This window comes from Amia ocellicauda, chromosome 21 (genome assembly GCF_036373705.1).
Source record: "Amia ocellicauda isolate fAmiCal2 chromosome 21, fAmiCal2.hap1, whole genome shotgun sequence".
Taxonomy (NCBI): Eukaryota; Metazoa; Chordata; class Actinopteri; order Amiiformes; family Amiidae; genus Amia; species Amia ocellicauda.
In genome coordinates, this window is record NC_089870.1 from 15,999,035 (window position 1) to 16,024,980 (window position 25,946).

The 25,946-nt window shown below is 38.8% G+C and overlaps 1 protein-coding gene across 2 annotated transcripts in view; it reads right to left on the minus strand.

Moving 5' to 3' along the window:
- Positions 1–25,946, minus strand: part of LOC136717074 (latent-transforming growth factor beta-binding protein 2) — a 102,124-nt gene that overhangs the window by 41,902 nt on the left and 34,276 nt on the right. For both annotated transcript variants that reach the window (XM_066694542.1, XM_066694541.1), the window contains exons 4-8: positions 17,659–17,855; positions 16,432–16,602; positions 12,660–12,863; positions 9,695–10,005; positions 8,659–8,761 (exon numbers count right to left, since the gene is read on the minus strand). In XM_066694542.1, the coding sequence (XP_066550639.1) occupies positions 8,659–8,761; positions 9,695–10,005; positions 12,660–12,863; positions 16,432–16,602; positions 17,659–17,855 (986 nt within the window). The remainder of the gene's footprint in view (positions 1–8,658; positions 8,762–9,694; positions 10,006–12,659; positions 12,864–16,431; positions 16,603–17,658; positions 17,856–25,946) is intronic.

Sequence of the window (25,946 nt, forward strand, 5' to 3'; positions counted from 1 at the left end):
GCAACTGTAAAACTAACAAAACCATCGCTGTGTAAATTCACTTCACTGACGTACATATTTTGCCCATCATGTTAGTTTTGAATCTTCTGTGTTATAGGACACCCTGGGGAGGAAGTATATCCTCTTCTTATTTGACCTAGACTTCAACCGAAACTCAGTCAAACAAAACTGTTGATACAGAGAAGGCCAGAGCTTGGAGAGTGACACAGTGCACCCTAATTGTGTCAAAGGCTGTCAAGCAGGCAGACACTGGATAAACATATAAATGAAAAAGAAAGAAAATAAACACTTCTAATTGTTCTAAAACACTGACATAATGTTCATTGCATTTGCCATTGCTTCACATAATCACACACAAGCAAATGAAAAAGACTGTCAATTTCAACTGTTCCGTATTCATACCAGGGCTTTTATAAGAACACAAATGAATCATTTCTACATTAAAAAGCATTAAAGCAGGGAACCAATATCTTCCTTTGGTTTGCTAAGTGGCACATACCAGCGTACAGACTATTTGGGTATTCTGTTCCAGACGAGACAGCTAACAACTATTTCTCTGCTTCTCAGCCTCCGAGTCAACGCTCGAATTAAATCTCAGACACCACTAGGGAGTCGGGACTACACAGAACAGGACCTTCTCTGAAAACCGCCCAACAAACTATCATCTAGACTTCATGACAGATCACAAATGTGCTATACAAACTCATTACTTCCATTGTTCTCCTATTTCTCAATCTTATCATGCTATTCTTCAGACAGACGGAGGAAGGGCAGAGTCCAGTCCTCCCAGGAAGGGTACAAGGTGGTGTGACTCAGGAGACACCACATACCTATTGTCTGTCTGCTACCCTGAATGTTCCTTATCCCAAAACGGGTCAGATCACAGACGTCCCGCTTAGCTCAGTATAATCGTGTCAGATACACACTAGCCAGGAATGACCTGTTACTGTTTTTCATTGCAGATTACTGATCCAGCTGCAATAATCCCCATCTCCATCAAATCAACTCTTGAGTGCTTCCTCTAATAATGAGCTGTTTTCGCTCTGTATTTTGTGAAATACCCCACCGTGTTGTTATCAGGTGGAATCTGCACTGACTGACAGCTAAGTGCACATGCCAGAGGATGCATGACGGGGGGTTTGATTCAGTTTTCAATAAAGCTTATTAAAACAGACTGTAATCAGAAAGACAGGAGCATTGCTCACCACTGAGCAGAAATTGACATTACAAACTAACAACTTGGACATTTTTGCATTAGAAAAAGTGTTAAAAAATACCTCTAGTGTTCTGAATATTTCCCATTTTACAAAATCCTAGGATTTCCCAAATCTGGCCATGTTGGTGGTGGTGGTAATTAAAAAAAAAACATTGGGACTTTCTTATGCGAATGGAAGTGGATTTGAAAGCCATTGGATGACCTATAGTTTGTGGGGTTCAGAGGGCAAAGTCCAATGGTGCCGCAGTAAAGTGTTATATGCAGCAAGCAGACTGTAATACTTTAAACATATGTATCAAGCTCGCTTGGCTGATTCACACGTTAGCGATTTCAAATGTTCAGATGAATTCACAATCACTCTCACACAAACAGATTTTATTCCACTCCTAACTGTACACTTCACGCCCATACCAACTACACTACTCTGTTCATGTTGCGAAACTTCACTAGTAGTACAGCAGCCCACTTGTCAATGTGTGAATGGGCCCGCACAGGAACGCACAGGAGCTCAGAGACCCAGCCTCCCACGTCGTACACCCGAGCCAATTGTCTACAGGTGTATTCTTTCCCAAGATCTTCTTCAATGAGCCTAATGGCATGAATCTGTCTCTTTAAAGACCAGATGTTTGGGGTTGGTGGACGTCCTGTCCTGACACACCGAGGGCTGTAATGAATATTTCACCTCTGTTCACCCAATAAAGACAGGAACATCCAGCAATGTGAGGAATGATTTTTCTTGCTTTCAAGTGAATGAAAAACGTAATTCCCTTTCAGTGTGACAGCTGTGTACAGCTGTATAAAAGATCTGTTGGGAACCTCCTCACGCTGTTTCACAGCTGAAACTACTGCTGTTTGCTCTTGAACAATGGTTATCATTATGGCCTTCTAGTAGTGACCTAAAAAGCATCTGACTGGAAGAGTAGATTAATTGAATAGTTAATGTTCTATGTGATAATTTGAAGTAGGAAATATACACCCCCTACCCTTTCAATTCCAAAGTCTGTGCCTTTAGAGTTTAAAAACAAGGAGTTTCAACGGCACTCAAAGTGGGTGACATTTTTAACCTGTTACTGTTAGTTTCGAGAGAGACATAAAAAGCATTCCTTCACACTCCACTGCTTCATTTTACCTTATTGTCCACCTCAAAGGGGGCATTCACCATATGTTTTCATCTTATTTTATTATTTGTACGGAAAGACTGAAAGAAAATACATTTTGGGTGCTAACATAATTTTTCCGAATCTGTGGTCAATTTGAGTAAAAACTAAATTTTTCCTCATGAATCAGTGAATAAGTACCGTTACGGATACTGAGAGAAATGAGGTGTGTACGTGGAGTTGGCACAGGGGCCTGTGGAGCACAAGGGGGAGCCAATTAAGTCAATGGGTTCTGCTTCATGAGAGGCTAAAGCTTTAATTGGTAATTTAGCACATTGTTAATGACATCATTTTTTGGACCACCATGTGTTAGGATCTCTCTGCTGTGAGCAAAAAAAAAAAAAAAAAATATGCCAATAAATCCATCGTGAGCCGCATAGTGCACATGAAGCATCACACTAGAAACGTGCACAGGACATGGTTAATATCCATATGAATTTTGCGGAAGGAACTAAAGATTGGACGTGCTCTCTTGGTCCATAATGTAATGATTTCAGTGACAATGAGAAGGTTTCCCAATGGGCCGTGTGAGGAGACAAAATCCTTCTTTGGCAGTCTGCTGGGAAACCATTGATAACAGGCACAGAGTCTGGGCCTGGGTGCCAGGACTTAAAGATTAGCTTTTGCTGTTTTTCACTAGACAAGACATGAAACAAAAATCATGTTTCAGGTAAAGCCACAAACTAAAACAGGAGTCGTAATTATGCTGTAAATTTAAACCGGGGCTTTAATTTTGATGGGATGATAAGTATCACTGTCCTACTTCCACCTAGTCCTGATTTGAGCAGCAACAGACAGTTATCTTTTAAAGCAAAATAAGGTAAAAAAAAAAAAAAAATCAGATTTATTGACCCCAAAAAGTCTACCAAGATTAGCTAAAATTAGTCTGATTAGGAGATGTCACGATGTTCCAAATATTTTCAAAGTAACAAGAAATCTCTGACTGCAAAAGAGGTCAACATGGCATTGATTATAACCCAGATGTACTGAAAATATTATTAATTGTATGATTATTATTCATTATTATTATTACTGAAGTATGACAGAAAAAACCTTATGCAAGAAGTGAAGAAAAATGTAATTTTAAGAAAGCTGACATGTATATTTCCAATTATAGATACTTTGCCAAAACCCAACTGTAATGAGGTCATTGATTTATCTGGTTTCTGGTTCAGTGGCGTAATGCACAGAAGTGACTGAATGTCCTGTAATTAATAGCATTTTTCTTATATTCAATATATTTAATTGCAATTTTAGTACTGTAACTTGACAATTTCCCATCAATTATTAGATATTTTGGGTACTGACTAATTGCTGCACTGACCTAATTAGCCAGAAATGTAAACGTACATAAAAATGTTATTCCAGTTGCAAAAAATCCTCAAATATCCGCGCCATATTAAGTATTTCTTATTATTGTGCCAAATGATGACAGGACCTACATTTTATGATGGGCATGTTTAGAACTGAGCTTATAAAATTAAATTATGGTGCTACTTATTTTCACTGCCCTTAACAACAAACTGGCAAGGCGCCTGCGTTAAAGAATAAACACGTCTCTTCTTCTAACGGTTTTTCAAAACAAATAAGCCTCAGCAGTACGCTCTTCCTAATTGAGTCCTTCACATCATCTGTACTGGGAAAATATAAACAAACGCTTCATTAATCAGAGAGTGTCGACATGCCGTCTCCGAAGACTGCAGAGTCTGAACGACTGATACAGTACATAAAGCTTGCACAAATACAGCACGATCAATGGAGCCAGATTCCTTCCATTTTTATTAACCACCTCCAAAGAATGTGTGTTGTACATTGCTAATAACCATTGGGAATGTTAAATAATTACAAGCTATTAAATAATAATCAGACAGGGGGTAATAAAACATTTATAATACGTTTATTTTCGATCCTGCCTTGTGCTGCATTCATTTCTCACACCACAGGCCTGTTAAAAATGATCTCATGTGGCAAGCTGTGTGTGTAATTGTACTCCCTCCACCCCAGCATGTTTTAATAGACCCAGATATCCTTAAAACAAACCAATAAATAGCCCAGCCCTCATGCCTTAGATGTGCTTTGAAGAAGAAAATTGATTGCCGGGTTGAGATCATCATTACATCTCTGTCCCATAGGAGGAAGTGCCTTATGGGCAGGGTTTCATCTGTAAGCGACTGATTTATATTAGTCTGGGGGACATTTGACGCAGACATTTAGGAAGACTTTGTTCCATTTAATAGAAAGAGAAACGCAGTGAGACCAACGGGTAAATTAAAACTCTTGTTTAATCTAAAGGTTGATTTAAATCTCAACTACAGACTCTCCTGGATTGGAGGTAAGGGATCAGATCGATCTGTTCCACTTCATGTAGGAAAACAACTAAAACAAAACAGTAACGACAGTTGTATAATTGATTAATTAAAAATAAAATTGTATACTTAAATGATGTGGGGAAATGTTAAGCATCAAAATCCACATTTATCATATTTTTGGTTGGTCTGTCGCTGAAGTATCATCCTTGGCATGCTCCGGTGAATACACCTGCACCTCCAGCAGCAAAGCCTGCCTCTAATTAGCAGTAAAAGGCGCACGAAGGACAAGAGTAGCAAAGACATTGAATGAGAACTTAATTTATCTGGTGATACAGGTATGAACCCCAGCACAACAGGTAGCTTGTGTAGCACTCCCCTTATTAGTCTGTATTACAGAGACAAGAAAACAAAGAGGCTTTCACAGAGAAGACTGCATGCATGTCATCCACACGAGGACCCCGGGACCAAACACTCGGGCAAAACCACCGTCACTGAGAGTTAGCTAACTGTATAATAAATCCCATTTGAATTATGGATGATACAATGGGCCATTTCCCACAGAGAACAACTGCGGCTTTCAGAGAAGACGAGACGGGATTTGAATTACTGTGTTAAAAGCCAAAGGCATTGCGGAGAATGCTCCCAGAACCTCTCTATTTCCATCATGTTCTTTGTTTAATTTCTTTTGAATCAAAAAGGAAATGTTAAACAGATCTGTCCAAATGATTAGTTTAAAAGGGGACATAAAGTTGGCTCAGTGCCCCCGTTTGTGCTATAGCACATGCAGTACCTGCTAATAATAGTATAGTTTATATATATATATATATATATATATATATATACACACATACATACAGCAGAATTGGATAGAGATTAATTCATCTTAGACAAAGGGAATGAGGTAATAAAGTAAAGAAGAACAGGGAGATAACATTTAACAGCTCTTGTAAACCATATGCATTTGTAATTACAGCTTTAGAGATCACATTGTATGCTTCGCTTTTGGATCCTTCTAACAAAATAAAAATAATAGTGATATTTTAAGAACCTTCCTATTCTCATCAGTATTGGATACCATACTAGTGAAGTAAACAGTGACTTGAAAAGCTTATTTAAAGGGATGTTCTATTTAGGAGACATCAGGCATTTCTCAGAATTAGCTCTTGGAGTCAAATGCTACAGAGGGATATAACTAACTTCTTCAGGGCTAACAAGGTTATTTTCATCGAGATAATTCAGATTAGAAAGAAAAGCACAATTATTATTTTTTTAATTTAATACAGTATCTTGCATCCGTTTCCAGAATCCTAGCAACATGAACAGTAGCAAACTCAGGTATTCAGTCTTTTAATGAGAAGTTGAACAGGAATGCAAAAAGGCTCTGTGCTTAAATCCCTTTAAGCTCATCTTTTAATATATCACTAAAGAAATTTACTATAGACGACTGTGTTTCCTGTGTGCGAACAGAGAACTCGCATCTCTGTAGCAAATATGGAAATAACTGCCGTGCCACACGCACACCCTGACAGCACAGTCCCTCGGGACATGCTGAGAGATTATTTTATTCTTTCAAGGAAATCAGGAAGCTTAGTAAACCTGGTTCCAAGAACTGCTCAGGTCTTCAGCAAAAATATACATGTAAAGCATAAATATTTGGCAGGCACAGGAACAAGATTCTGTTCTTCCGGTGGTGACTTTAAATTTGAATGAAGGGAGACTTATTTCACTCACTGATGTTGGTTATTTCATTAAGCAGCATCTATTTATAGTAATCATTTTAGTGGCCCTAAATTGTACAAATATGACGAACTTTAAATAAAATATGGATTGAAACATTGTACACTCATCCTTCAATTCTTCTGTTGCTAAAACCTCACTCATCATTTTTGCTATAGTTATTTGAATACGTAAAATAATGGCTTGAATTTACTAATAGACATCTGAGCATCACAAACGTATTTCAATGGAATTAAACACATTTAAGTTAAAGGAAAGTGTCCAAATTATAGTTGTTTAGAATTTTTAACGTTATTGTTGGGTGAGGGGTAGTTTACATTCAGATTTCTAAAGACACACAACCAAATTGGGATAGGATAACAAAACAATACGTATCCGAGTATGCTGTGCTGTCCTGGGCACGGGATTCCAGTGTGCGGTGAAACTGCACAGCACAGATTAGAAGGAAATGCCACTGTCTCCTTACATAAATCTATTACATTAAGCTCAATGTACACAAAATGAGCCCCCTGAAGCTCTTAGAGCTATTCTTTGAGCTCTTCAATGCACACCCTGCACCACATAACCTGTCTACAATCATCACTTATTTTATGAAGAGAAGAGATGGCTATCAAGCACAGGGGGACCTGTAGCATAATCTAAGCAGTGTGCATCCACTTCATAAAATCTTGAAGGAAAGAATGAAACAATTTGTGGTACACGGATCAGGCCACATGGAAGCAATCTGAAAAAAAATGATTTTTATATGCCGTTAGCCTCAGAAACACCAGACTGAGCTGCTTTGTAAATGTCATCCCACAACTGAAACTCAGCTCGACAATCTTTGTTGTTTTCTTTCATCCCACCTCCGTCATCTGGTCAACCCTGACTTGGCTCCTCTAATTCAGTGACATTAAATAACCCAAAACCTTTCCAAAAAACAGGAATTTCAAAACGTCACTTTTTAAGAAAAAGACAAAATACGATAAAATAACTAATTCAATTAATTCCCTATGTCTTTTTATATCAGATTTGTAAAATATAATATTTTGTATGTGTTCAAACATAAAGTAAAGGTAATAGGAGGAGTTCCACAGTGATTCTGGGCTCAAACCGATGTAAAATCCTGGATTTTAGGCTGAGCTTTGGCCTACAAAAAACAAAATATAAGGGACATCAATATCCCAGAGGCCAAGAAAATCTGATGTCCGATTCAGATTAGAAACCGATTAGATACACGGCAAAGAACAATGGCAGCCCCTCTAGACAAGCAATTGACATCTACCACTTGCCAGATTGCAAGGGCGAATTCATTTCCTAATTGGATTAGCAGGACTTGGACAAATGTAACCTTTCTGGATCCAAAATGTCAGTCTGCTTTAATTTATGAAAGAAATTCCTATTAAAAATAACAACAATAACAATAATAAAAATAATGATAACAAATAAGACTTCCAACTGTCAGATCTAAGAGCATGGAGTATGAATGGAGTAACAGTGGGGCTGTTAAGATGCCCACTGTGTGCCTAAAACCTCAAATCACAACCACCCACTGGGTAAACTTTGGTTTTCAAAAGACCCAAACAAACACATGTGGTTGTAAAGATCAATCACAGTTATTTTTTCCATTCTTCTCTAAAGGAACAATGAAAGCTGTTCATAAACAAATTAACATTCCCATCTTTCAGCGTGTATTCATAAAAAAATAATAAAAACAAGGAAACAAGTTAAAACAGTTTTATGGTGAGTGTAATTCATTCAGGCCTCAGCGGACCGAAGCATGCACTACAGTCTAATTGCTGTAACTAAATGCTGTGGCACAGATCAGAGTAATACATTATCATTATATCCTTTAGAAGATTAAATGCTATAAGAAAAATCTGAGTAGTAATTATGTAGACAAAATATATAAAACTCTCCATTGTTGAGCGAAAGGAACACTTTGTGAGCAATGCCACAACAATGTTTTCTTTGCGCTTTGTATTTGGCCTCAGACTATATTTCAACAGCAATAATTTTGTTCTTACTCTTACAGATATGTTTAGTCTAAATTAGCAGACATGAACCAAGACTGAATCAACTTCAGCATATTCCTGTGCCAGGGTCCAGCCTTCTTGCATGGCAGGTTAGTTTTATGTGCTTTCTTTCTCAACTCCCAGGAGGTTAAAACCAGTCGATGAAGGCCTGCTGGTCCACAGGCTGAATTTTAGGGGGTGAATTTCAATGCAGCACTGTGATTAAGAAGAGTGAGAGTGTTTACCTGGCTTGGGAGGACACTCTGTACACTTGTTCAGTCCCCACGATGCTCCAACACTGCCACAGCAATCATCTTGCTTGGTCAGGCCAGGAAGTGGTTTGCCACACTGGGATACAAACACAAATTCACACCAACAGCAATTAGTGCAGGATAATACAACACATGCATCCATACTCTGCTTGTAAAACCATTGCACTCCAATATCATAATACAAAAATAGAAGTTGTGGCAATCAAATATTTTTTAATTAGATCTCAGACAAAGACTCTGGGTGAATTTCTTCAGTCTTACCTCCAGCAACTCTACATTCCCAGATCGGAAACCATGTCATGCTTATAGCTGATTACAGCAACTGTGCATGGTTTCTGTCTATATCTCAGCAACAATAAAAAAAAAACAGATCTGACACTGCCTAGGTAGGATGACACCATTTATTTTATGAATTAAATAAGTAAAGAACTGTAATCCAGGCCTTGGTCTTTGAAGCTTTTGGCTAAATTATAAAGAGAACATGATCCAACCCCAGAAGAACAGGCCACAGAGGAGGATTTTGAGATTCTCAAAAGGTCACCAAGCATGTCAGACTTCAGTCGGTTTCACAATGGGATAATTATTGTAAACGTTCAACTGATCCGGGAAGAGGCATTGCATTGCAACACTTCTTTCCCCACATCCCCAGCACAAACAACTGCATGCATTATAACAACTGATCTCTAATTCAATCAATTCGGGGCATGAAGTTCCACCCGCAAGAAAAGGGTTCTCTTCATGAATATTTGAGTGAATGCTTTTTTTAAAATAAACTCTTAAGTGTGCAACCCAGACAATGCAGGAATCCTTCCAGCACAAACAAAAATCCAATTTGACTTGTCAACAAGCAGATAACCCTGGAGAGCATCCAGTCTTGCAAATCTGCAAGACTGGAAACAATTGGAAAGAGCGGAGAGAAACTGAACTGGAGCACGAGGCAGACGTGCTCACAGCTCACAAACATCCTGTCCACAAATACTTATAGAGTGCGTCTAAATGACTGACTTACCTGCCCATCGATGGTCTCTTGGAAACATCTCCCCACATACCCGTTCAGTCTCTGCTGGGGTCTGGTGTGTCCGTTTCCTGTCCTGATGGTGTTCCCGATGCCCGTTCCATGCTGCTTGGTGGACTTGTTGCCGTTGCCTGGCTGTGACCTCTGCTGTACCGAGTGCACAGACTGCTGCACGCCGCCGATGCTGTTCCCATCAGACCCGGGGGGCATCTGGTCGGGCTTGACACGCGCCACCTGGTGTATCTGCACCTCTGCCTCCGGGGGGTGCTTTATGTGCACATTAACCAGAGAGGGGTGCAGGGAGGCTGTGGAGCACAGAGCTCGGAGTTAGGGACTAATAGAGACTAATTATTATTATAACAAAAAGTTCTAGTGCTGCAATATTTGGGTTCATGAGGGAAGAAATGGAGAATGAACATACAGTTAGGTCCATAAATATTTGGACAGTGACACAATTGTCATCATTTTGGCACTGTACCCCCACAATGGATTTGAAAGGAAACAATCAAGATGTGCAAGTGTAGACTTTCATCTTTAATTTGAGGGTAGTTACATCCAAATTGGGTGAAAAGTGTAGGAATTACACACATTTCTATATGTGGTCCCCCCAATTTTAGGGGCTCAAAAGTATTAGGACAAACTAAAATAATCATGAATTAAATTGTGAGTTTCAATACTTGGTGGCACATCCTTGGCAGTTAATGACTAAGTCTGGAACCCATAGACATCACCACATGCTGGGTTTCTTCCCTGGTACTGCAGCTGTCTTTAGTTCCTGCTTGTTCTTAGGGCATTTTGCCTTCAGTATTGCCTTCAGCAAGTTAAATGCATGCTCAACTGGATTCAGGTCAGGTGATTGACTTGGCCATTGCAGAATATTCCACTTCTTCACTTTAAAAATGTCTTGGGTTACTTTCACAGTATGCTTCGGATCATTGTCCATCTGCACTGTGAAGCGCCGTCCAATGAGTTTTGAAGCATTTGGCTGAATCTGAGCAGATAGTATAGCCCTAAACACTTCAGAATTCATCCTGCTGTGTTTGTCAACAGTTACATCAATAAATACAGGGGAACTAGTTCCCTTGGCAGCCATACCTGCACATGCCATAACATGCTTCACAGATGAGGTGGTATGCTTCGGATCATGAGCAGTTCCTTCCCTTCTCCATACTCTTCTCTTCCCATCATTCTGGTACAAGTTGATCATTGTCTCATCCGTCCATAAGATGTTGTTCCAGAACTGTACAGAGTTCTTTAGATGTTTTTGGGGAAATGCTAATCTGGTCATCGTGTTTCCTGTTTACATCTTGTGGTAAACCCTCTGTATTTACTCTGGTGAAGTCTTCTGTTGATTGTTGACACAGATATGCTTTTGGTGTTCCTGAGCTCACCAGTGCATGCTTTCTTTTTATGAATGTACCAAATAGTTGATTTGGCCATACCTAATGTTTTTGTTCTCTCTCTGATTGGTTTGTTTTGATTTCTAATGCAAAACTCCCCAAGAACAAGCAGGAACTAAAGACAGCTGCAGTACAGGCCTGGCAGAGCATCACCAGGGAAGAAACCCAGCATCTGGTGATGTCTATGGGTTCCAGACTTTAGGCAGTCATTGACTGCAAAGGATTTGCCACCAAGTATTGAAACCCACAATTTAATTTATGATTGTTACTTTGTACAAATATTTTGAGCCCCTAAAATTGAGGGGACCAATTCCTACACCAATTTGGATGTAACTATCTTCAAATTAAAGATGAAAGTCTAAACTTAAAGCACATCTTGATTGTTTCCTTTCAAATCCATTGTGGTGGCGTACAGAGCCAAAATGATGACAATTGTGTCACTGTCCAAATATTTATGGACCTAACTGTATATACAGCATATACACAACATATATTATAATGAATGGGGAATTCTGGTTGTGGATCAATTTATTCTTATTAAAAATATGGTATAGGTGCAATAAAGAGAATTCCCATCTCACCCTATTATTTTAATCCAGCACTTTGTTTGAATGCTGAGACTCTACTATGCGGCTCCTATTTTAGTGTCGTTAAAACATATGATAACTGGATCAATAAATGTCAATCATAAAACAACCTAAAATTTAAAATGATGTAGTTCTAGTTTTATATGGTCTGGAAGAAACTGGCACCACATTTAAAGAACAAATAATAACTTTAAAGGATTTATATAGGCTTCTGGTGGATACATTAAATGCTACTGCCTCCTCCTAAGGATCCACTTCTTTTAATATGCCTCATAGTTCTGAGGGGAAAAAATCATTAGGAAATAAACGTTCTAAATGCATTCATTACTTAATACTAGGATGTGACCTATTTCATACTCCTTTGTTTCCAGATGTAATTAACAGCACTTGGACCTTTTCATTTGTTAACATTTAATGATGATTAAATATTGAGCTCCAGAACGCATATTAAAACAAGCAGCGACCCTTATAAGAAGGCCGCAGTACTTCATATGTCCACCAGCAGCCTATATAAGCCCTTTAACTAGCCCCACATAAGAAGAAGGATGCTTCTGCTGTGATGTAACTGCATACAGATGTTATCCTCTCTGTATTAGTCTGTTTATTAAGAGGGAAAAAGGGTTAAGAATTGAAGGAATGCTAAGGATGCTACAACATCTGACCAGACTTCTGCTTCCACTTTGTCACAAAGAGCAGCCAGGGGGGGAAGGACAAAGAGAAAAGGAAAAAGTAACTACTGTGGTTCAGTCTTATTATCCCAAGTATTTATAGAAGCGTTTGTATTAAGTTTATGGTTCCTAATGTTCCTGCTGTTTTTCAGCTGGTATGAAGAAGGGTCAGTCTGCGTACAATATGAGGAATTTAAAAACACACAGCCTTGTCTGATCTAAGATGAACAGTGAGTTTAAATAGCTGATTTACCAATGTCTGATTTAGCAAGTTGTTAAAGAAAGAAAAAAAGCAAATTATTACCTAGCTGGTTGGACAGCGGCAGGGTGTACATGGAGTGCAATGATGAATTGCGGCCCGACTGCCTGATCTCTTTCCTGGCAGCGTGGTGTTTCTCAGGGGGGGGGGCAGGAAGGTGACAGAATTTCCCTGTGGAGTTCGATGGGCACCAACACTGGTCTCTTCCGATGCACCGTCCCCCGTTCATGCAGGGGATCTGGCAGAAATCTGTAAGGAAATTGCCGCAGAGTCATTAGCAGGAGAAACGGGAAGGGTCTCTGCCTCTGATCCTCAGCACACTAAAACTTAATTGACATGATTTATACATTTTCACATTCGGGGGCTTGCTGGTGGGTCAGCTAATGAGAAGCAATAAAAAGTCACAGAATAGGATGTAGGGAAGTTTTTTTATGTTGATCCACTGGTTTCCGCAACGCTCTCTTATCCCGTTTCCCTGACCCCACACCTCTAATCAAACGTAACTTGATTCTTTCAAATCACTTCATGAAGTTCAAGGTTCTGCCTCCAGGCCCAGGCCTCACTGCTGCCTGTGCTATTAAAAAACACTCTGTTCAGCCTTTAGTGTGGCCTTTACCCTGCCCTAGAGAGACAAATTTGTAAACATTTTTATAAGGTCCCATTTTCATTGGAGTCAGGTTAAGAATATGCCGCCATTAAGATATCAAACTATACGACAATATAACCTAATGGAACATTAGTATTTCCCCTGTAATTTAACCTTTCCCTTTGATATAAATTGTTACAAAAGAAGTTCCATAGTGAAATTCAAGTGTTCTGTACAAATATTAAGAATACAAATAAGACAAATAAGGCACAGGGGAGTAATTCAGAGACATAGCTGGATTCCTTTTCCTGCCTTACGTGGTCTTCAATTCTTCAATTCAATACTTTTTTGTTCCTTTGGTACTTGCATATACATACAGGCTTTCAGAATCACTGTATGTGAGGTAGACACAGTGCTGTAGAACTATGTTAACACAATCCACCGAACTGCAAATTTAATGAAGACTGGATTGTAAAACACAGCATGGCAAGCAAAGTGCAATTTATTTTGCTTAATTCCTGTAGGTTATATTCAGCTGGAGGGTGATGTGCTAAACAAAGGCTGCTCTTGTCTGTCTGGTCATTGCTAATATGTTGGTTATACTGTGATTTAAGTGTTTTCTTGGATGGCCTTAAAATAATTGATACCACTCACCGCATTTAATTTTTTAGATTTGTATTGAGAGCTGTGCTAGTAATAACAGATTATATATGTATGTATGTATCTTCCAGTGTGAAATCAAATTTGTATTAGCCTAAAGGTTTTGTAAGCATGCTCATATAACGACATCACATAGAAGAAAATAACCCTTCTCAATTTTATTATACTGCCAAAATGTGCTGCATTCCGTAATGAAACACAGGCATGACACATTGCCAGCAGTATATTATAAGACCACTTTGCCTAACACTTTCCTGAGATAAGGTGGCATTTAAAAAAGAGCCCACACAATATATTCACCATGCGGTAAATAATAAGGTATATGTTAGTGGTTGATTCTGCGACTTTGGGGTACGCTGTTAACAGCAGCAATTTGTGTAGTCTGAATTTATTGATGAAGGTATTTCACTTCAGTCCAGCCTCCGAGCAAGATGACTATATTTCCTTACAACATACATTCCTATATTTCTGACAGTGCCGAATATGATTTACTACTGAAGATTGCAAGAGAGAAGAAATACATGTCAGGAGTGGTCAAGACCTACATAAGCAGGAACAGGTGGTACCTGACAGAATGCCTACAGATTCTTTAAAACTATTGGCAGGAGGACCTATATTCTTTATACCTCAAAAGAAGATCTGTGAATTGTTTCCAAATTTAAGCTGTTTCAAATTCAGGTTCAAAGCCACGAAAATGAAAAACCAGTTGAGCCAAAAAAAAAAAATCAGCAAGTTTTTCACTTGCTATTTCTAATCTATTTTTTTTTGTACTTATTGTGCACTGGATAGTAGAACATTGTCTTACAAAATCTGTGCTGAAGAAAAGTGGTTTTGGCAAAAGTCTGGGAGTAAGAGGAATAAAACAGAGTTATAAAGTAACTCTGGTGTAAATCGTTTCTCTGTCCTATACTCCGACTATCACTTCAGCAACTGCACAATGTATTGACATGCGAATTATGAGAAGAAATGAAAATATATGCAAGCTCTGCTGGCATGTGTGGAATGAGAGTTCTGTCAGACTCCATTAGTAAGAAAGCTCCCTGGGTCCTGTTGTGTGGTTTAGCGCTGCACGCTGCAAACTATTAGGAACAGTTTTGCTGTCCACAGATCTCCAGAGGGACTGGGACAAAGCTGCCGCTGGAGCCAAAGAATAGGCCTGCAGGAAGTAAGCAAGTGATTAGACATACTGGCTAAATTATAAGCACAAAGCAGCATTAATTCTTCCAAATCTATTGTGTAGGCTTGAGTAATTTTTTTAACCCCACATGCACAGGATTATCGGTGGGCCGATTCATATTCGTGCTACACCTACTCGTCTCTACCTACTTGTATCTGGAAAAAGTGAATAAAATGCTTCTCTTCTCTGTGATAAAATACACACACAATGGCACAGTGCAGTTCCCCTTTAAGACACAGTAATTCTTACAGTTGCATTTGTAGATGCATTGTGGGAAAAGGCCACAACAAGAGTGTAATGGTATATTGTGAATGAAGGAATAATAAATAGAACCGTTAATAACTATTTTATAAAACATGGTTTTCACAACGGAAAGGGTATCTGCTAAGAAATAAATAATAGTTATGATATAAATAATCATTATTTTTGTAAAACAAACAAAGCATAAAGAATTACATGTATACTTGATATTTGTTTTTTGAACAAACACCACAATGATACTTAATTCCTGGTATAAAAACAATAGTCCTTTCAAACTTGAAAATACTTTCAAGATATGAAAAAACACAAATGTTCAATTCTGCCTTTTCAGAATTACTCTTTTACATACTTTTTTTTACAATACACATACTTAAATTATATCAACATGTCTTTATTTATGGTATATTTTTAATTGTATTATGAGTAGCTTTTCGCTTTAACCCAAAACAGAAGAGAAACAATACCTGTTTAGACATTTGCGGCTTTAGCCAGCCCTCCTTGCATTGGCTTTAAAAAGGGTTTGAAGTGGGAGAAAATCCAGAGTCATTTAATCATTTCCAGAGAGTTTCTGAGGCTATTTTTCAGTGTATTGGGGTCTAGTTTACAGTTTTCGGGGTCTATTCACAGCTTTTGGGGAATTGTGCCCGTCTCTGAGAGGGGATCTTTTTCTTGTGCTTGTGAAAAAGCCTAAAGATTATCCCTGATTTAAAATAATCCGTGTAAATCCTTGTTCACATGGCCACCTTCTCTCTTTCTCTACAGCATATAAAATGGTTAATCACAACACTCAAAGAGATATGTAAACGACCACAAGACAGGGCTAACTGCTAAGAGCGTGAGATATCACAAAAGTCTGAACTTCTTAATATGAATAAGATTCTTCAACATTTTTTCTTCAGCCTTTATTCTTTGCCATGTTATTGGTTCTCTCAGGATGGAATTAGTTTACTGCATTCATCCACTCTGAGGCTGAGAAACAGATTGTACCAGAAAAGATCAGTTTATTTAAACAAACAGAAAATCTGTGGCAAATTTATAAATGAGACAATTCTGTAGGATGCCATTCAAAAAATAAATAGAAATATTCTTTAGGAAGAATAAAATGTACCCATAAAATAAGAACCGATACTTACAAATGCGGAATCCAGATTTGGGTGCATGGCTCTGGGTATTTTCACTGTAAACGGTCGTAGTGTCCCCTTTGGCACAGTTGTTGAAGCACCGTCCGTTGCTACAGGTCCTCTTGCAAATCATGGGGGTGAAGACAATCTTGATGCGGTCTAAATTAGCTGTTAGGTTGGCTCCTATGACAAGGAACACCTCCATCAACAAAAGAGTGATTTGAAATTGAAAGAGCATTGTGACAAACAAGTGGTTCAGTGAAGAGTAGGGAAAAAAAGATTGTTGTGTGGTACAAGCTGGCTAGCAAACAACGCAGACGAGTGATGTGTCACAGCAGTGTCGACTGTGTGGAGAGGATCCAGTTTACAATGGGCTATGCTCCAAACTGTTATCATAAGGATGAGGTGTATGCAGGGGGAAAGTTGTGTAATGGTGGGAACCCAGTCAATTTACATTGCACTGGAAAATGTTGGACATTGGACAGACTTTATTTATGGCACAAAGAAAAGAAGAAGAAAAAAACAACATTGTACAGTAGCTGGTAACTCAAACAGTCTTAGAATAACCTAAATTATCAGACATTTGTCTTGTTCTGTGATAAGTAGGGTTCTGGTACAAAGTAGGGTTCTGGTTTGTTAAATCAGTGGCTAGTACAAACCGGACTGATTACTCTACTGACAGACAAGGTCAGTGTGGTAAACAGTGAGAGGAGTCCCTCAAGCTCTGACTGTGTCTACGGCCCTTCTAAAACATCGCTGCTAACTCTCTAGGGCTTAAGCCGCAGATAAATGGCTGTCTTCCTTGTCATAAAAAACCCGCTGTGGGCTGATGGCTTGGGACTAAGCCAGTTTGAACTTATCTAAAGTTCCATTCACTGGAGAATGTGTCTGTCCCTTAATGCCCCACTGCTAACGCATCCTCAGCAATGCCCACAGATAAGAGTTTGGGAATACAGAATGGAATATGCTGATGAGAGGAAAGTGATGAATGAAAAATTCTGATTCTTTCCCCCCTTCTCCAAAATTATTTCTTTCATACAAACTGAACAAAAATGAATAAGCTATTCTGCACTATAAATATATTACAATACAAACACATTTACAATGGTCGCTCTTACATTGTTACACATACTTTACATGACTGACAGCAGAAACCTGCAATGTATTTGGGAAACTTCAGCTAAAGCTAAAACAGGCCAGAGTCTCTTGGCTTTCACACAGGGTGAAGACATATCGTACCTTTTGGGGCCACTGCATTATTAAAGGTTTCTGATCCCGGGCCATTGGCTGCTGGTCGCAGGTGGCTGTGTTCCTGGCCGTTCCCATTGGGCAGGGCGTTGGATGTGATCTGCCCATTGGACGACGGGTAACGCTTGACTGTGCGGGATGACCCTGTGTGCTGACTCAATTCCGCCTGCCCTGGTCTGGTGTGTGTGCTGGGAACAGAGCAACAAAAATCTGAAAAGACTGACAACACAACCGAGATGCATGTTGACATCCTTGTCTGACTCGGTATAGACATAACACATACCAATCTTCACTCTTATTTGTATACAATTGTACAAACATTTCCCACAAAATGCGCTAAATAAACAGCTCACAGGCACAGGACACAGAGCGAAATGTCACTAAATTGATTTAAACAAAACAACATTGTTATTCAAAGCACGCATGTTATTTTTGTCTTTGTTTAGTACATTACGTCACACGGCAAGTCATTACTACAATGGTACATATTACACTGCCAGAAAATCCTCAGGAGTACATGAAGGAAATTATATTTTCCATGCATGAGAATAAACTCTGATGTGGTGTACAGAAAAGTGTGCATAAGAGAAGAACACAGTCATTAAGTAAAATGGAGAAAGAAACAAATAGTGGTTGTATACTCCTTACAACTCCTTACAACATTTACCACTAAATGTTTGGCACTTTATACCTCTGTCAGAGGACATGGTTCAAAGGAGGCAAACTCCAGCAGTACTCTGAGGTGTGGCCCAAAATATTATACTCAACTCAGACTTGAGTCAACAAACTTCCTGAACTTGGGCTGTTTTTATGTTCTACCATTTTATTTTTTATTTGGTTTCCTATGTTTGTTTGAAGTAGCCTGTAATTTGAAATCACTGACATATTTCTATAAACGTGACCTTCAAGGCACAGTCTGTGTGTTTTTATGTAATTCATGGCTATAGGAAGTATTAAAATACTTGGTTTGTATACAAACAGCACACTCCCCTCCCCCCCAAAAAAGATAATTACACAATTGCAGTATATGAACCTTTGATTTTCCCTAATTACTGGTACGGCCACACAGAGGAAATTAGATCATACAAAAGCAGGACCGTGACTTTCCAACAGTAGAGCGTCTCACAAATACCTGTGTGGGACCGTGTTTCCGAAGGAAAGAGACCTGGCTAGAAACCTGAGTCAGTAATTGCTCCAATGTGCAGGTGTAAGGCTTCAACTCGACCAAGGGCTGATTTATTGTTTATGTTATTACTTTTATCCAAAACAGCTGTATCTCATTTGTTTGTGACAAATGATTTATGCAAAGTCATATAGTCAGATAGCAAAGAAACAATAAAAAGGTGAAATCTCCCTCTTAAAAAAAAAAAAAAATCAATTTCAACCCCTTTGGAACATTGTCTACGGTCACACTGGATGGTAAACTTATAATGGCCTGTAGGTTTGGTGATCATCTACCCTTTTCATGAGATCACTTTTCTTCGACTTCTTTATTTGTTCATGGATATGTGAATGCCAATAAAGTTTTTATGGCCATAGCAATGCAAGATTTTTGTGACATTATGTGTCTTTACCTCAGTGACAAGTCGAGTGCCTAAATGATTCTAAATTGAAGAAAAGAAAAGCGCTTTTATTCAAATGGCCTTGGCTAAAGCAAACTACTACCAACAGAAACTGACTAAAAAACAAAACATGAAAATAGCGAAAGAAAAAACAACAGATGTTGACCTTTGTAACTATGACTTTTAGGTGTTCATTATTGCTGATGATATTGAAACACTACTTGACATTACAAAGACGACCCACATTACACAGAAGTCCTAGTGGCCAGCAATCCCATGACAACCTTTTTCCATTCCACCCACCCTCACATCCTGTGTAAGCTGTATTTCTGGGATAGACCAGATGTTTTATTTACTATTTTAAAAATCCTTGAGAAATGAGGTAATTATTACAGTCTCTATATTTGGATTGAGGATGCATTCTATTCATTTGATCTCATCATGACTTCAAAGCTCAATTAATTAACATCGAGCGGATCTCCAGCCATTTCTGCAATATTTTGGGTGAACGAAAGTGACTGAAAATATTTGCCAAATTACAAAAACATCCTACAGGATAAGAAAACTATTCTCTCATCAAATTATAGCAGGGTACTTGGGGTTAGTTACAATTTGTGATCAAGACAGAAAACACATTAAGACCTTTCAAGGTATGATGCATCTTGGAACCCATTGAATAAGCATCAGTAATTAAATTGTTTTCACATTTTTTCTTTTTCTTTCTCACACTCAATCCCTTAAAATGTAAATGGATTAAATCATATATGCGAATCTTTAATCAAAAACTAAAAATCAAAACAATGTGCAGGGCATTTGGAAGTAGTTTACTTAACAGCACATATAGAGTGACATTTAAGGACAACAAGAACATGCAAGCCAAGGATGTTAACATACTCCATTAGACTTCTGACATTCAAGGATATTAAGATGTGAACCGCGAGTATTCTTTTAATCATAAATCTGTCATTTTCAATCATTATTCATGCTCCTTTATAGAAATGTTAGTATACCTGGCATGCAAGTTAAAATGCGATATTTGGGATTTGCATTAATATTTTGTTAACCTCAGTTCGCCTCTTAAGAAAAAAATAATAATACGTCTTTCACAGATATCAGTGGCTATTCACGAGCCCAGGTAGAAATGCATGACAAATATTATGACATCAGTAAATCAGCTCCAAAGACATGCTTTTGACAGATTAGTTCAGTCAAAACTGTACACAGCTGGATTTTCAGGGGGAGGGGTGTGTTTGCATTGCAGCTGTTGTGAGCTCAAACTTTGCAGAGTCTGCAAGGTCGAGGACAATGCCCTGCGGACATACAGTATTTAGAAACCAGGTTTTACAGCTTTTTAACACGGCAGACAGTTCCACGTCACGTTTTGACTGATTTACCCCCTTACTTCATTATCATGAAGAATAATCTTAAAATCTTTACAACTTTTCAGTTATTATTTGTTTTTTAATGTAATTTCCTTTAGATTTTTTCATATATATTATTTTGTTTTGTTACTTTGGGAATGTTCTCTCTCTGTGTATTTAATGAAGGTTCCAAGCTTTGGAGATATCTGACATTTATGTTTGCTTGTTTTGCAAGGTGTTAATTGCATCGGGCAATGGGTTGTTGAGGGCGAGAGGTGCGATAACACGAACTCAGGTCTCAGTCATGTGAATCAAACTCTTTCCACCTGACCCACAGCCAGCTCTCTAGGGCCATGAAGGTCTGGTTTGAGTTTATGGCATTATAAACCAGCTGTAAAGAAGTCAACACTCTACCAGTTCCCCAATGTACTTAAACATACATGATGTATCCTTGCTAAACACCTGCTGAAACCCCAGGAATTATATATATGTGTGTATACACATACACACAGACGTTTTAGATGTCTGACAAACAATTATAAAATTAAGCAACTGCCTAGAGGAGGAAAAAAACATGAACTTGTACCTGTTCCAATGTATTACATAGTATAGTTATTTTGGAATGGGTTACGAGATTTCCTGAAACAAGGTGCATCTCTACATTACATCATGCAAACAATCCTTCTCAAAAACATCACAGGCACAGGATCCTCTTACTGCAGCTGGGCGTCCTGTATCTCTCGGCCCAGCTGAAACTGACCAGGGCTTAATCAGTGGCCCATAATAGTCACTGACCGCAATACCCCTTCTGCTTCTGTTACTCGGTTATAACCCTTCAACTTACCTTAGCATTCAGTATAAACATAGACTTCCTTTTTGACAAAACTTATTGTGAAGAAGACAGATGGAAAGCTATACCAATGCTGCTCTGAAGGCCAAAACCAATTGTAACTGATCTGCAGACATAATAAAACATAAAACATGGAACTTTCATCAAGGAGGAAAAAAAAAAGTACATCCAAAATGTAAAAACCCTTGCCAATTAATGCGCCCAAACCATCTACGATTCACAGAGCATGCCTCCCAGTACCGTCTCAGGTTACCAATGGGTCACTTATTAATAATAACCATATTTTAAGTCTAGACAATAACATTCGCAGTTGGCAGGAGAAAGATAGTCAGTGTTGCTTGTCACAAAAGTGCACAGGCTATTCTGTGTTGACTTCAAGTATGTTTTGCACCACTGGTCAAGACCTTTTAATGATGATGAACTAATCAAGCTCACTTTAACTACTGCAAGGTGTTGGGGCTGACACACCTTGCAATGTTAGGCAGGTGAAAAAGAAGATCAAATGTTTATAAAATATACATAAGCATGAATACTCAAATACCATGACTATTGGCTTAGAGAACATAGATTTGTTTCTGCACTGTGTTTGGGAAAAGCTTGTTGTTTTTGTGACATTGTGTCACCAGGCACTGCTCGATACTAGGGGGTTCTCAAAACAGATCACTTCCCATCAGCCCATTCTTCAAATTGCTGTTGTTTTTCCAGTTGTGCCCATCGGAAACTCCACTCCAGTGCCCGGTTTGCCTAAATTAATTTGATGATTAATCCCTCTTATCCCTGCCCACTCCTACCCCAGGCTGCTGATGACTAACATTAGTCCACATTCATTGGCAGTAACAGGGAACATTAATCTCAAAAGGCACCATATTAATTTCCCTTTCTGGTCATGAACATATTCCAGTTTCTTCTTCCCCGTCCCCTTCACCCCCTCCGCACACCCTCAACCACTTCGGCTCTTTGAGGAACACACAGCAAACCACAACGTTAGCTCACAATCCACACATCACTGCCAACGTCTCCATTACAAAACAAGAGATCAGAACGTACTAGATGGAGAATTACACAGGCTGCCCTTGGGAAAAAGCAAAAAACAAAAAACGTAGGTCAATTAATTCTGAATAATACCTTCTGGTAAAGAAAAAGCTATATTTTCACTTCTGCAATGTGAACCAGCTTCTAAGATCAAAATGCATTAATACATAATAAAACATGTAGTATATATGGTAAATAGTATGGAAGAATTAAGCCTTTCAAAAACTGTATTCTAAAAAATGATGTGCATTTAATTGTGTTACAAAGAACAAGTACTCTTTTTGTTTCTGGCAGTCACACAAAACAGAGCAGGAAAGAGTGCTGTCCCTTCTTAATTGTATACAAACTGACAGGAACGGCTCTGCATTGGGAAAAGGTCTATTACATAACAGTTTGGAGAAATTAGGAGCAATGTCAGTGAAGTAGTGATGAAATTGGCAAGCAACAGAGCAGTAGTATTAATCTACTCACTGGTCAAAAGCCAAAAAAATAAAACGTCTCTACAATATAAATGATGAGAATTATTTACCAGTCATGCTTATTAAGAGAGGTTTAACTAGTGAATGTGTCAATAATTATTTAATCAAAGGAATTATTAAGAATACAACATGTAAAATATAGTGTAAGAGAACAGATTATATATAAAAGTTGAAAAAACAAAACATATATGGTAAAATAATAAATTATAAAAGTATGCATTTAAATATGTATATATAAGCATGCCCAGATTCCAGACTACAAAGGAATTTTGGACGTGAACAACATTGGATGCTATACTGAAACTTTGAGCCAACGATACTTCGCTGACAGTGAGTTTCTATGAGGAAGTTAACATATACTGAAATAAGAATAATTTAGACTAAACCCCAGTGGCCAACGGTTCATATCACAGATAGACCCAGCTTGTCAATATACGCAGTAAAGGGATTTTCTTCTACAATTGCTTCTTGATGCTAACCAGTGCCATACAGTGAGGGAAAAAAGTATTTGATCCCCTGCTGATTTTGTACGTTTGCCGACTGACAAACAAATGATCAGTCTATCATTTTAATGGTAGGTGTATTTTAACAGTGAGAGACAGAATAACAACAAAAAAATCCAGAAAAATGCATTTCAAAAACGTTATAAATTGATTTGCATGTTAATGAGGGAAATAAGTATTTGACGCTTCGACTTAGTACTTGGTGGCAAAACCCTTGTTGGCAATCACAGAGGTCAGACGTTTCTTGTAGTTGGCCACCAGGTTTGCACACATCTCAGGAGGGATTTTGTCCCACTCCTCTTTGCAGATCCTCTCCAAGTCATTAAGGTTTCAAGGCTGATGTTTGGCAAGTCAAACCTTCAGCTCCCTCCACAGATTTTCTATGGGATTAAGGTCTGGAGACTGGCTAGGCCACTCCAGGACCTTAATGTGCTTCTTCTTGAGCCACTCCTTTGTTGCCTTGGCTGTGTGTTTGGGGTCATTGTCATGCTGGAATACCCATCCACGACCCATTTTCAATGCCCTGGCTGAGGGAAGGAGGTTCTCACCCATGATTTGATGGTACATGGCCCCCTCCATCGTCCCTTTGATGCGGTGCAGTTGTCCTGTCCAACACCCCCAAAGCATAATGTTTCCACCTCCATGTTTGATGGTGGGGATGGTGTTCTTGGGGTCATAGGCAGCATTCCTCCTCCTCCTCCAAACACGGCGAGTTGAGTTGATGCCAAAGAGCTCGATTTTGGTCTCATCTGACCACAACACTTTCACCCAGTTCTCCTCTGAATCATTCAGATGTTCATTGGCAAACTTCAGACGGGCCTGTACATGTGCTTTCTTGAGCAGGGGGACCTTGCGGGCGCTGCAGGATTTCAGTCCTTCACGGCGTAGTGTGTTACCAAATTGTTTTCTTGGTGACTATGGTCCCAGCTGCCTTACGATCATTAACAAGATCCTCCCATGTAGTTCTGGGCTGATTCCTCACCGTTCTCATGATCATTGAAACTCCACGAGGTGAGATCTTGCATGGAGCCCCAGACCGAGGGAGACTGACAGTTATTTTGTGTTTCTTCCATTTGCGAATAATCGCACCAACTGTTGTCACCTTCTCACCAAGCTGCTTGGCGATGGTCTTGTAGCCCATTCCAGCCTTGTGTAGGTCTACAATCTTGTCCCTGACATCCTTGGACAGCTCTTTGGTCTTGGCCATGGTGGAGAGTTTGGAATCTGATTGATTGATTGCTTCTGTGGACAGGTGTCTTTTATACAGGTAACGAGCTGAGATTAGGAGCACTCCCTTTAAGAGAGTGCTCCTAATCTCAGCTCGTTACCTGTATAAAAGACACCTGGGAGCCAGAAATCTTGCTGATTGATAGGGGATCAAATACTTATTTCCCTGATTAACATGCAAATCAATTTATAACTTTTGTGAAATACATTTTTCTGGATTTTTTTGTTGTTATTCTGTCTCTCACTGTTAAAATACACCTACCATTAAAATTATAGACTGATAATTTCTTTGTCAGAGGGCAAACGTACAAAATCACCAGGGGATCAAATACTTTTTTCCCTCACTGTAGTTAGTTTGTTTTATTTAAAGTTAATTTTTCTTCACCAGAATTAGACCTCAGAGGAAGTCCCTTGAGACTGCAATCAAATACATTAAGGACTGGACATGCTTTCCATACATCAAATGATTATGTTCGGGGTTTTTTTTATGAATTAGTAGAAAACCATAATAGTACCAATGAATGACAATACAGAAAAACTAAAATCTTTACAATCAATCAGTCAAGAAACACTTTAAAAACACAGTTATCTCAATATGGAAGCCCTGTCTGGCCAATTACACTTGCACAGGCCATTTAATTAGTAATCCATATCCTCATGCCTTGGAGACACTGTGAGCTATACAAGTCATGCCTGTATATGCAAAACTTGTCTCCTCAGAATAATGACTAAAATGTTTATTACCACATAGAGCTTGCCAAGGGTTTCAGTGGACTGCTGTTAATCTGGCAGATCTGTTAACAATTCCTTCACCTTCACACACTCAAACAGTATATTATCAAAAACCCTTGGATCCCACACACGACTTCCACATTTCTCCAAGGATACTGAATAAAAAAATCCTGCACAGAATGGTGAAGGCATATTTATGACAACATCTGCTACAGTGATGATGATAAGAGAGCATTTGGATGTTCGAGATCTGGGCAGGATGAGGAAAAGTGATTCAGACACTGATCTAGACAAAGTCGTCTTTCAATAGATGAGCATGCTACTTTGGGTTCCATGGGTCAGTTGCAGCACTTTGGCACTACAATGACTAACCGTCTTCCTGTTTTGTAAGAGTTTAACAATGCTACTCTTGCGCTATTGTTTCACTTCATCTCTTCACAGTTGGACTCTTTTTCCTGAATTGTAAAAGAGATCAATTACTGTGCACAACCTCTACACTGAGTACCACAATGCAGTTGAAAGATCTACGCTAT